Source organism: Uranotaenia lowii, chromosome 2, assembly GCF_029784155.1.
Source record: "Uranotaenia lowii strain MFRU-FL chromosome 2, ASM2978415v1, whole genome shotgun sequence".
Taxonomy (NCBI): Eukaryota; Metazoa; Arthropoda; class Insecta; order Diptera; family Culicidae; genus Uranotaenia; species Uranotaenia lowii.
This window is the reverse complement of record NC_073692.1, coordinates 59,566,524-59,578,816: the sequence shown is the minus strand read 5'-3', so window position 1 is coordinate 59,578,816 and position 12,293 is coordinate 59,566,524. Positions and strand designations below refer to the sequence as shown.

Below are 12,293 nucleotides of genomic sequence, written 5' to 3'. Positions count from 1 at the left end.
GTCGCATGATTCTATCATTTAATGAGTGGAATACATCACTCCTTAGGAAGATGCAAATTTGTTAGCCAGGTACAATTAAAGTTTTGTGTATCTACCTGTAAAGTGCGCATCAGTTTTGTTCAACAGGGTATGGATTTAGCTGTTTGGTACTTGAATAAAGTAATTTCAATATTGATCAGTGATAACAACCTATCAAATTCAGCAAATTTATATGATTTGTCAATCAAGTACAAAAGCTTTTAATTTGTTTAATAAACAGAACCAATAAAAAATTTACGCTTGAAATAAAAATTATGAAGATCGAAAGATCTAAATTTTTGAATTGGGAAATCGAAAAAATTTTATGCATAATCTCAATGCATATTTCATCTCACATATTACCATACCGTGTACCAAATCAGACGTTTGTTTAAAAAAGTTTGAGATCCGTTTACATACACCCACTGTGCGTGTGCAAATTCGTATAGCAGAAATAACGTCTCTCAAAACAGCCAGTCGTCGTTTTGCGCAAAAAAAAAGGTCGACAATAGTCGTCCGTCGTCGCTCATGTTGATGATGATGATTAAAAGATGAATAAATAATTACCTTTGCATGCAGTATCACAATGACCATGTTGTTGCGATCTCGCAGATATTTTTCCATCGCCTCGCGCGTCAGCCGCCGTTCCTCGATGGGGCCCCGGAAAAGCGCATTCCCGGATGGACCCATGTTGCTGCCGCCAGAGTTGGTGTTTGCCGCCACCGGAATCACAGCTCCACCGCCGAGCCGTGGAATGAGCGCGCCTCCATGGTGCGTAGGTGGGCTCGGCGGTGTCTGGCCATAGCTGGGAATTCCGTACTGATGTGGCATCGTTGTGTGCTGTTGGGGTTGAATGTTGCCGAACTTGTTTTCTTTCGCGGAGTAATTTTAACACTTGTATTTTGTATCCCGATTCGAATCAGGCAGATGAGCACTAACAATTAAAATTAGAAAGGCCGCTCGGTTTTAGTTGACTTCTACCATTTGGTCGTCAACGCAATTACATTACGTCTAGCTACAATCCGTGGGAACGCTTCAGAAGCTTCGGCTAATGGGTATGGCAAATTCCTTCAATTCCAGCGGCAATTCCACCATCAGTCAGCATCACTTTCTGTAATTTTCGCTCATTCATTTATCACTCCTTGTCACACTGAGCTATATTCTTCGACGATCCTTTCTTAAAACTTCTACATCACGGACTAGTACGCAAGAAGTCGATATGGATCATGATTTCTTGATTTTCACAGCAAAGCAGATCATCACATTCTTGTCACTTTCCGCGGTCACCTTAAATACCATTTTTCGCACCTGGAATACTTCGATTATCAGTGCACTGGGAAAACTATTCCATTCATGCCTACAGTTCAACAGATTCCAGGGCACCACCACTCGCGACACCGAAACGCGTATAAAAAACTAACTCCTCATCACGGCGCAAACATTCATGAACAAAAATTTCGCTCAGATTTCTTCTCCACTATCACGGAACATGCAAGTAATGTCAATTTTGACACGGATCTGTCTTTTTTTCTCCTGCAGTCTTGCAATTACTGGCAGTGAGTTTGTGCCAATGAAACTAAAATACAAGGGACCCTAACCAAAACTTCGCACGGTCCTCTGTCTTTCTGGTTTTTTTTTCGTTGCCCGAACGAAATTCGGGGGCTGATGATGATGGTGCGCAGAGAGCAGATTCGGTTTGGTGGCCGCAGCTACGACATACAACGAGAAAATCAATGCTGGTCCCAGAGAGATGCTGGTTTGGCTGGTGGTGGCTTTTGGCGTTTAGCGTATGGGTACACAACGACGAGGAGTTCCGTCCGCCTGGAAAAGAGAACAGATAGCAGTGGGCATATCAATGTTACTGAATGAATGAAGGCATCAACATACTCTCTTATGCCACGGTCCCCCAATACAGTCATTCATGAACGGGGACTTTTAACGTGGAGAGAAGTGATGGCAAGTTGCGGGTTGTTTCGATTATAGAATGGTTTTCAAATTGTACGACAAGTCTCGTCAACTGAGCTCCTTTTTTTAAAAGGGGATCAGTGGAGATCACTAAATCTAAAGTATAAGGAAAAAATGTCTAACGGCAGCGGAGCGATAAACTGGTCATGCAGCTAGAGTGTAACAAGTCTGATAAGCCTGACGTTCTAGTTTCGAATCCCGAAACCTGTCCCGAATTCATAGACACCAAAAGTGCTGTTTTCATGTGTAATTTTTATTCCTTTTTTTTTTGGTCGAGGGACTTCAAACCAAGTTTGTTGGTACATAACGACTTTAACAGTAGCATTCTTGGTTTACATTTGACTGATAAAAGGTTACCCAAGAGAATTGAAAATACTTTTCCACTTGGAACTAGTTCCGAAATCTATACAAACTTTAGAATTTCCAAACAGGCAACATTTTTGCGTTTCATTATTTTTTTTTTTTTGACAAATTCTGTCCATGTGATTTCAAATAAACCATTATTCAGCTTTCAAGTTCCATACAACATCAATTTGGAACTTCTATCATCCAAGAGTGATGCAGATGCAGCTCTTGCATTTTGAATCGCCTGCTTTATTGTTTGGAATCCAAATGACTGAGTCGATTTTGTTATTTTTAAATTTCTCATACCCTACCCTGGGGCCAAAAAAGTTTCTTTTTGGTTCAGAACTCATCCATGATTTTTTGCAGAATTTATAACGTTTATATGAGTAAATTTCAACTTTTAGGGTTGTATGGTGAAATTGAATATTTTATACGAAGAAATCAACATCATTTTTTTTCTGTGGAACCGAGCCTGCTGATAGAACATCACCTATCAAAAAAGATTAAAAACATGAATATGTTAAATGCATATAGCAGATCAAATCCTTATTCACATTCCATCTACGTTGTTTTCACATTATCATTCGGCCTTCAAATGGAACTCAGCTACAACACATATGAACACTACGTAAATTTTGTTTGTTACGCGAGGTCTATTTCCTATGCAAAATCCAAATAGGTTTCACATAATTTTTTTTTGAGTATACGAAGGAATTTGACATCATTTTTCAAACGATCCTCAACTCGCTTATCAGAACTAGGCGTGTCTTTTCGTTTCGAGGCGTTGGTTGTAAGGTACACCGGGGCAAGTGCAAACGGTTTTCACCATAGTTCAACTTTCACATGTCCTGGAAAAATATGTATGTATGTCTTCAAAAATTATCAATTATCGTTTGTTGCATCACTAAAATAGTTTTCAACGAATTCCCGTTGAAAGTGAAAAATTTTGGTAAAAAGCAACGGCACTTTTGTGAAAAAAATTCTAAGTTTAACTTGCCCCGTTTATGGGAGCAAGTGCAAACGCAATGCCTTTTCTAAACTTATTCAAAGATGCTCAGTGTATCGTACTAAAACGAATTTAACCCTTTCCTTCCCATGGTAGCACAGGTGATCCACAACTTTGAACAGCTCGCATTTGAACTGGGCGCTTTGGATCAACACCATTTTTTCACCGAATGTGTGGATATGAGGGAAGAAACATCGCACGAAATTTGAAGAAAATCGGTTCGCTAGGTTTTGCTTGGCAGATCAAAAGCTGCAAAAAAGTCGGATTTTTTTCGTATTTAAATCAAGTCGTCATTTGTTGTTCAATAATTTGACAAGTTTTTTTTATAATTTCCTTCAAATAAAATTACTGATGTGCAGAAGGTTGCTTATGCAAGCAAAATCAAATGATGGTTTACTTAGATTTCAACTAAAACATATAAATTTTTGAGTAAGTAAAGTGGATCACTGGTGATACACTGGGAACAAAACGTACTTTTCTTCTTGTGAAGCTTCTTATCAATACTCCAGAAAATCATTTCGTCAACAAAAAAATTCGCTTCAGGATAGTTATTTCATCTGCTTAAATGACCACATGTCTCGAAATATTTGTAAAAATTTCGTGATTTTCTCGAAAAACGACATGACAAGCCAAAAGCTTTCGTCCTATTAGTCTAAGTTCATTTCTATTAAAAGCACTTGAACGTTTAATTGATCATCATATCAGGCAAGAATGCCTTGTCCAACATCCGCTTAATGCGACACAACATGCATACCAAACAGGAAAATCAACATTAACTCTTCTGCACAACGTAGTACATAATATTGAAAATAGTTTTTCACAGAAAGAATCATGTCTAGGAGCATTTCTAGACATAGAAGGAGCATTTGATAATGTCTCGTTTACATCAATAATGGATGCGGTACTACTTCATGGAGTGCCTAGTGTTATAACTAACTGGATTAGCGCAATGCTAAGTAACAGGAATCTTCATTCGTCTTTAAGACAGGCTTCAATAACAAAAGTTAGCACACGTGGTTGCCCACAGGGAGGTGTACTATCACCTCTTTTGTGGAACCCAGTTGCAGACGGCTTGTTGAGAAAACTCAATGACCGTGGAAAACCAACCTATGGATTCGCAGATGATTATCTTCTGCTGGTAAGAGTGCATAAGCACATTATTTGATATAATGCAACAAGCTCTGCGCTCTGTTGAACGATGGTGTTCTCATGTAGAACTTTCAGTTAATCCTCTAAAAACTAATATTGTTTTATTTACTAAAAAACGTATCACCCGCGGGGTGCGCCCTCTGCTGTTTTATGGTTCCGAAATCACCGTGTCTAATCAAGTTAAATATTTGGGTGTCATTCTTGACTCCAAATTAAACTGGTCTGATCACATCGAATTCAGAATCAAAAAAGCATGCATGGCTTTCGGACAATGCCGACGTGCAATCGGAAAAAACTGGGGACTCAAACCCAAACATATTCACTGGATTTACTCCACAATAGTAAGACCAATTCTGGCCTATGGGTGTCTAGTGTGGTGGCAGAAAGGAGAAGTTGCAACAGTTCGGACTAAACTAAATCACCTTCAAAGAATGTGTCTTTTGGGGATGTCCGGATCGTTCACTACAACTCCTACTGCAGCACTAGAAGCTCTGTTTTCTATCAAACCTCTACACTTGTTCCTAAAACAGGAAGCCTTCTCATGTGCTTTTCGTCTACAGGCAGTTGGTCTCTGGCTGTCAGGAAATATCGAAAGATCATCGAGTCATACAAATGTGTGGCCTGAATTAGTTAGATTAAACAAGTTTAATCTAGCGCCAAACGATTTAACACTCTCGAGTAGTTTTCCCTACATGGGGTTTAAAGTCAAATTTCCTTCTCCTCAAGAATGGTTATCAGGTTTCGTAGAGGACCAAATGTCCTCTCATATTGTATTCTATTCTGACGGTTCATTATCAAACGGCCGTGCAGGTGCAGGAATTTACTGTCACGAGTTGAACATAGAATATGCTAAACCTCTAGGAAAATATTGTACAGTCTTTCAGGCTGAGCTATATGCTATTATGTATGGAGTGCAAATTGCACTTCAAAAGAAGATTATGTTCAGAACAATTTATTTCTGTTCAGATAGCCAAGCAGCTATCAAATCACTCAGTGCTTCCAGTTCTAGATCAAAACTGGTAATCGCATGCCGGAAAGCAATCGAAGAACTTGCTGAAGGCAATGGATTAAACCTTCTATGGGTACCCGGACATAAGGGAATTTTTGGAAACGAATGCGCCGACGAACTCGCTAGAGCTGGGTCGGAAAAGGAATTTTACGGACCAGAGCCGGCTGTCCCAATATCACCATGTTGGTTCAGAAACCAAATTCAAACTTGGTCCTCTAACCAGCATGAACGATACTGGGAAGAGTTGGACACTTGTCGTAAAACTAAATTATTTTTAGAAAAACCATCTCCAATCATATCGAGTTACTTATTAACTTTAAATAAATCTCATTGCAGCATCTTGATCAGAGCACTCTCCGGTCATTGTAAACTCAACTATCACATGCACAACATTCAGCGTGCTGAATCTCCAGTATGTGGTAGTTGTGAATCAGATGTGGAAGATCCCTTCCATCTTATATGTAACTGTCCCTCATTTGCCAGACTACGTTTTCGTACTCTGGGATCTTACGCTTTAAGCGAATCTGATTTTAAGAAATTAAACTTAAAAAACATTCTATCATTCCTTACCGAATGTAGAAAAGAGTTTTAATGCTAATAATCCCTAGTGGAAAGGCTTTATGCCATCTTAAATAGATTGAATTTATTTCTTCCTTTTATAGGTTTTTCAGATTTCTCAGGTAAATGATGAAATCTTGGATAAAAAAAGGCTAGGCACAATTTTCCCGTATGTTTGGATAACGTGCCGCTATTAAGCCTACCCCCATTCTGATACCTGATACCTGTAATGTGTCATGTCTACAAAAATTATTAACCATGATTTTAACATGGGAAGGTATTTGGGTACCAGATATGTTTCTATGATTGTAAAGAACCTTTCTGCATTGCAGTGTGAAGACGGGAGGGACAAAGGGAGTTCCATATAAATTGCGCGGTTTGGCTCGAAAATTTATTAACCATCAGGGCTTCCATACAAGTTTTTTGGCATAAATCGAGAACTTATCAAGCGAAAGGAAGAGAGGTTGTTGGCGTACAAATAATTTAAGACCCTCCTTTATTTCGGAAAAAAGGCAAGTCTTATAAAGATTATATTTGGCAAAATTAGAATACTTATCAGACAAATAAAGCAAAATTAAACGTCTTTTAGATACTAAAAATGATTTTATAGTAGTTCGTGAGCTCTTCTTACACTAGAAGGTGGAAAAGGCTAGAAATCCCCGAAAAAAATAAGTGGAAAAGGCTGGAAGTCCATATCATTATAACATACATTTTGACATCATTATAAACTCTTTGAAGCTTATAAAAACAGTAAAAGTTTCAGATCTTGAAAAACAAATCTAGAGAAAAATTTTAAGAAAATATTATTAAATCATCTTTGTAGTGAAATTAAAAATTTCAGTTTTTTGCTCTCTTTTTAAAGCGTTTGCTTCTTAATTATGTTAAAATTTCGTTTGAAATGCTGCCTAAGAAATAAAACTTGATTTCAGTTATTTTAACAAATTTAATTTATTTTTGGAAGGTGTGGCAAATCACACCGGGTCAGCTTGTAATAATATAAATAAAATAGGTAAGGTACACCGGGGCAAGTGCAAACGGTTTTCACCATAGTTCAACTTTCACATGTCCTAGAAAAATATGTAAATCTTCAAAAATTATCAATTATCGTTCGTTGCATCATTAAAATGGTTCTCAACAAATTCCCGTTGAAAGTGAAAAATTAAAAAATGTTGGCAAAAAGTAACGGCACTTTTGTGAAAAAATTTTCAAATTTGCACTTGCCCCGTTTATGGGGCAAGTGCAAACGCAATGCTTTTCCCAAACTTATTCAAAGATGCGTCAGTGTATCGTTACTAAAACGAATTTAATACATGTTCCGGTATGTTTTATCAACTTTTTTTTTTATGTATTTGCTGTTTTTCTTCAATATTAATTACTTTTTGGAACCTCAGTTTTGATGACTGTTGTTTGAAGCAAAAGACCTTCATTTGCCAAGGCATTACGGAATTTTGAATATCCGCTTCAGATACAACACTTTGGATACCCTTTCTGACCACTCTAATATAATGCTGAACCAATTTTGAGATGATTTTTTTTAAATGTCTGATGTTATATGGCTTAAAGGTACGTTTGCACTTGCCCCGCAGTGTGGGTTGACAGGAGTGAATATTATTTTCCCAATTTTCAGGGTATACTGAAAATTTATCATAAATTTTCTGCTTTCACTTGAATATCAGTCCCAAACACTCACCTTTCAAGGAAAAATCAGATTTGAATGCCCTTTTTTGTAGCCAAAAAAAGCAAAACAAAAACACACTTTTCATGTCTAGTACGTATTTGAATTCGTGTGTAATCAAACAGTGCCGTGTTTTTATTGAAAAATTAAAATAAGGTTTAGTTTATCTATGTCAGATTGTTGGTTTAGACAACAACAACAACTTCTAGAAGAAGAATTATTTTTTAATTTTTTTGTAACAGAGGAAAGTTGATCGTTTGCACTTGCCCCGAGTTTGCACTTGCCCCGGTGTACCTTATATGATAATTTGTATAATTAAATTATTACTAAGCTCTACCATTCTCACCGTAGCATTATGATAAGAGCTTTAGGTACAATATTAAAATGATGATGAATGATAAAAAGCATATATTTTCTATATTTGACCTGTTTTTTTTTTTTCAAATATCTTATCATTTATATGAAACTCTGCTCAAAGCTTTAATTATTTTTTTTAAGCAACTTTATTTTTATTTCGAATTTCTGAACGCATGATTTTTAAAATTCAATATATGACCCATTCCGAGCACCCCTCAACTGGAGAACCGATTTTTATTTTTCATTATCCAAATATAAATTACATAGCGTTAGAAAGGTTATTTCTTGAGTGTCATTTTCCATAAAAAGATATTCAGCTACCTTTTTTTAGAATTGAGTATGTTAACGTTGAAATTTGAAAATTTTAGTATGAAATTAAATTGATTTTTGCAAATATTCTTCATTCATAACATAACTTTGTCAAAAATCTAGCTATGTCAAAACAAATTACTGCAAAATGATGGTAGAAAAGCCATCTTTTAAGCATGATATAGGATAAATAACAGTTACTGCAAGTTTACGCTCTAGAGTCGTTGATAAAGGTATCTATTTTTAAGCGTTGTGACGTCACGAAAATTCTACTGTTTTTAAATTTATGATTTACTGAAATTTCATATATTGTCGAAAATTGGAGGTCTCTTCAAACTTTTTGAGTGGAATTAAATGCAATTTTTAGATTGAAAATCGGTTTAGCAGGTTGTGAGTTGCACTCGGGTAAAGAATGCGTTGTGACGTCACGAAAATTTATTTACTTTTTTTCGAAAACGTTCAAGACTTTTTACCTTAACACTCTGATAGTATTTCTTCAATACAAGTTCAACACAACATTGTGCTTCAATAAACGAATTCTATTATCAAGTTTTCAAAGAAACTAATTTTTTTTTTGCATTAACTTAGTTGTTTTTAAACATTTCTAATAAAACATATTTAACAGCACTTAAAAACGCTTGATTCAAGAATAAACAAACTATCAAACAAATGAAATCCTCATCGATTTTGTAAAAGAATATTTGTGAATCATAAAGCAGGTAGTTATCTGTGATTTGAATAAAAATCTTGTTAAAGATCTAGTACTTCATATATCTATGTTAGAATGAAAAACACCGCTAGAAGCTTCTTTTTCTTTCTGGCATTATGTTCAAACAAAATAAGTTCCATGAAATAAATGTAATGAGATTTAAAAAGTCTGGTAAACTGGTAAACTTAATACATTAACTTTTTTATTAAAAAAAATCATAAGATTTTCATAGAAAATAAATTATTAAAATTAATTCAATTATTTTAATAGAAAACTGCTTTTATTGAAATTTCCACCTCAAAGAATGTCACTAGAAAATCCAAATCGAACCCCGTGTTCACACAAAATCTCACAAAAGAGACTTTAAACTGAATTACAAAATTTAATAAATTCAAATATGTACTACCACAAGGTCTCATGCAAAATTTGGGTCAGATTATTCTTAGGAAAGAGGTTGCGCAACGCACCTGAAATTTGTATGGAATTATGTAGATTTGGTTCGGCATGATAAAAAAAACCGTTTTTCGTCAAAAATTTAGGTCTTTATCAACCAATTTTTCTTTTAATTTGAGTATTTTAAAGCTTTGATTATGACAATATTTTATCTGAGGAACGCGTTTCGATTAGTTTCGATTAGAGTTATCATAAAACAGCTAGATCGTTCAAAATTAGCGTCGATTAACGATAATTCATGTATTTTTTGTATTTGACCCATCAGAAGCTAATTTTGAAACTCAAAAACCTTTTTAACTAAACCATTGTCGAAATGGGATCTTGAGATAAACTATTTGTCATAATGAAAGCTTGCAACTTATAAGATTTTCATTAGATGGCTGATTTAGGCACTCTAGTGTCGATTAACTATCTTTGGCAAGATCGATGGCTTTGAAATTATCATTTATTTTTCCTTTCCTTTGCAATTAAAGATTAAAAAGAATCAGAAACACATTTCAACGCTTTTACAAATAAATATTTCCTAGTTTTAGTTTTTTCCTAAATAATATTCACATGATCGGATAAAAAAACTTCGAATAAAATTGATGTGAGCAGTGTTGCAAACCTTATCTGCTTATATGGGCCTTTGAGATTAAATTCCATTTAATTTTTGAGAATAAATGGATCGATTTCATCACCAAATCACATTATTTATTAAGTTTTTAAGCATTTTAAGTAAATCAAGTATTCATTTCAAGATTATACTTCGATTTATTTCATGTAGCTAACCATCAAATTTCGTGACGTCACAACGCTTTGCAAAACCCTGCTTTAAAAAAATGGTGCGTTGTGACGTCACGAAACTGAATCGCTCTAAAATAAATTGAAATCAAAATTTAAAAAAATCAAAAACAGTGATTTGTTGGTTGTAATGAATCGATACTTTTCTGAAATTTTCATAAAATTTGATCAAATAGAAGAGCAGAAAATTGCGACGTTGTAAAAAAAAAGAAAAGTGGGAAAAGAGGCGCGTTGTGACGTCACGATTCCTTTTGGTTATATTTTGTTAACTATTTACTCTATACAAATACTTTTGGTTTCAAATTGTAGAGAATTAAATTTTGACCCTATGATGTACAATTTTTAACAATGTGCAATATGACCTGTAAAACTTACATACAATATACCAAAAAATTGTTTTGCAAACGTTGTGACGTCACGCTGGAATGGGTCATATGTACTCGAAAAAAAAGATTCAAAACGCAGTTTGAATTTTTAAATTAGATTTTTAGATATTATGTTCATTTATCAGCCATTTCGGCAAACTGCTTTATGCGCATATGGACACTTAGAATTAATTACCCCTACATACCAATTTACTTTAAAAGTAGTTTTACCCACAAGATATTAGTAAAACCAATTTTCAAATAAAGCAAAAAGTTCTACAACAACAGTAATTGATAAATAATTTAATAACTTTCTGTTAAGTCATAATCGTGAAGATCATAGTTACTGTATAATTTTTAAGTCGCCAGATAACTTCTGTTCGAATGAATCATTTCATAATGATAAGCGAGAATAACCTTTTCAAAACTCTAATAAAATTTATTTTACTGGTTCCATTCATCAAAAAACGGTTATGAGTAAACAAACCTAGAAAACATCTGGCAACCACTATCAATACCAACACAACAGCACATTTTGGAAACACAACATAATTTTTTTTTCTCTCCCAGCACTCGTAGCTAGCCGAATACAAACACACACAAAAAAGTAACAGCGAGCCACAACACTTACCTACAAACGGAAAACCGAAACAACTCCTAAATCCGCAATCTCAAGTTCAAGTTTTCCCGACAGATCAAAGGAAACTGTCACTGGTAGCCGTTTCGTCGAATGGCCAAAATTAGACCCGGATGACCGAAAAGCCAAATGAGCATATGATAGGTCTAACTACACTATACGAACACTACAAACATAACCTCACTTTTCACTGGTCCGTGGGCGATTTCAAATTTGCCTTCCCTCAATGGGAACAAACCAAACGCGACACCAATGATGTCCCTATGCCACCGACCGGATAACAACGGTATACCAGAAACACTGTAACAGCTTGCGTTCTTCCGGCGTATGTTTATTGAAACTACTGCACTTGAGCGCACTCAACAGTTGCGTCGTATCACTAGCACGGCTTATCCATCGACAATGGTAAATATTTAATGATGTCCAATGTGCAGAAATTCACACGAATGTTTCTTTGCATTAATTTAGTTCCCGTATTCTTTCACCTCATTGACAATTAAAAAACACAGTCCAGAAGTGTGAGAGAGTGAGCCCGACAAAGATGATGAACGCGCGACTTTACTCAATGCATCCACGATATCGTATGAACGGAACCGTACGCCTAGCAATCAGTTGCCCTGGCCGATGGCTGGAACTGGAACCTGCCTTGCTCTCCAGCAGCTAACCAATGCTTTACTCTCGCTTTTCTCACTTTTCCCATTGGATTTGGCAGCACCGCACAATACAGTTAAATTATTCGATTCATAAAAAAAAACTCGCACCCTTCCGCCCATAAAGTTATGCTGCTCGATCTCCAGCGACCAGGCCAGGCAATCCCAAAACAACATACCTACAACGGCGAAGAAAAACAGTCCAAAATTTGAGAATGAGCCAAAAGTCTCGCTCTCTGTGCGCTTTTGGGGTGGTGTGAGTGAACTGGGAGCATCCGCCGAACGAAAGAAGCAAGGTCTTTTGA

The 12,293-nt window shown here is 35.8% G+C and overlaps 1 protein-coding gene across 1 annotated transcript in view; it reads right to left on the bottom strand.

Annotated features, from left to right (window-relative positions):
• The window catches only part of LOC129747480 (suppressor of hairless protein-like), a 52,104-nt gene extending 40,131 nt beyond the window's left edge, over positions 1-11,973 (bottom strand). Inside the window, exons 1-2 of the mRNA XM_055741722.1 lie at positions 11,333-11,973; positions 586-1,839 (exon numbers count right to left, since the gene is read on the bottom strand). Coding sequence (XP_055597697.1) covers positions 586-849 — 264 coding nt within the window. The 5' untranslated portion in view covers positions 850-1,839; positions 11,333-11,973. The remainder of the gene's footprint in view (positions 1-585; positions 1,840-11,332) is intronic.
• Positions 11,974-12,293: the final 320 nt, after the last annotated feature.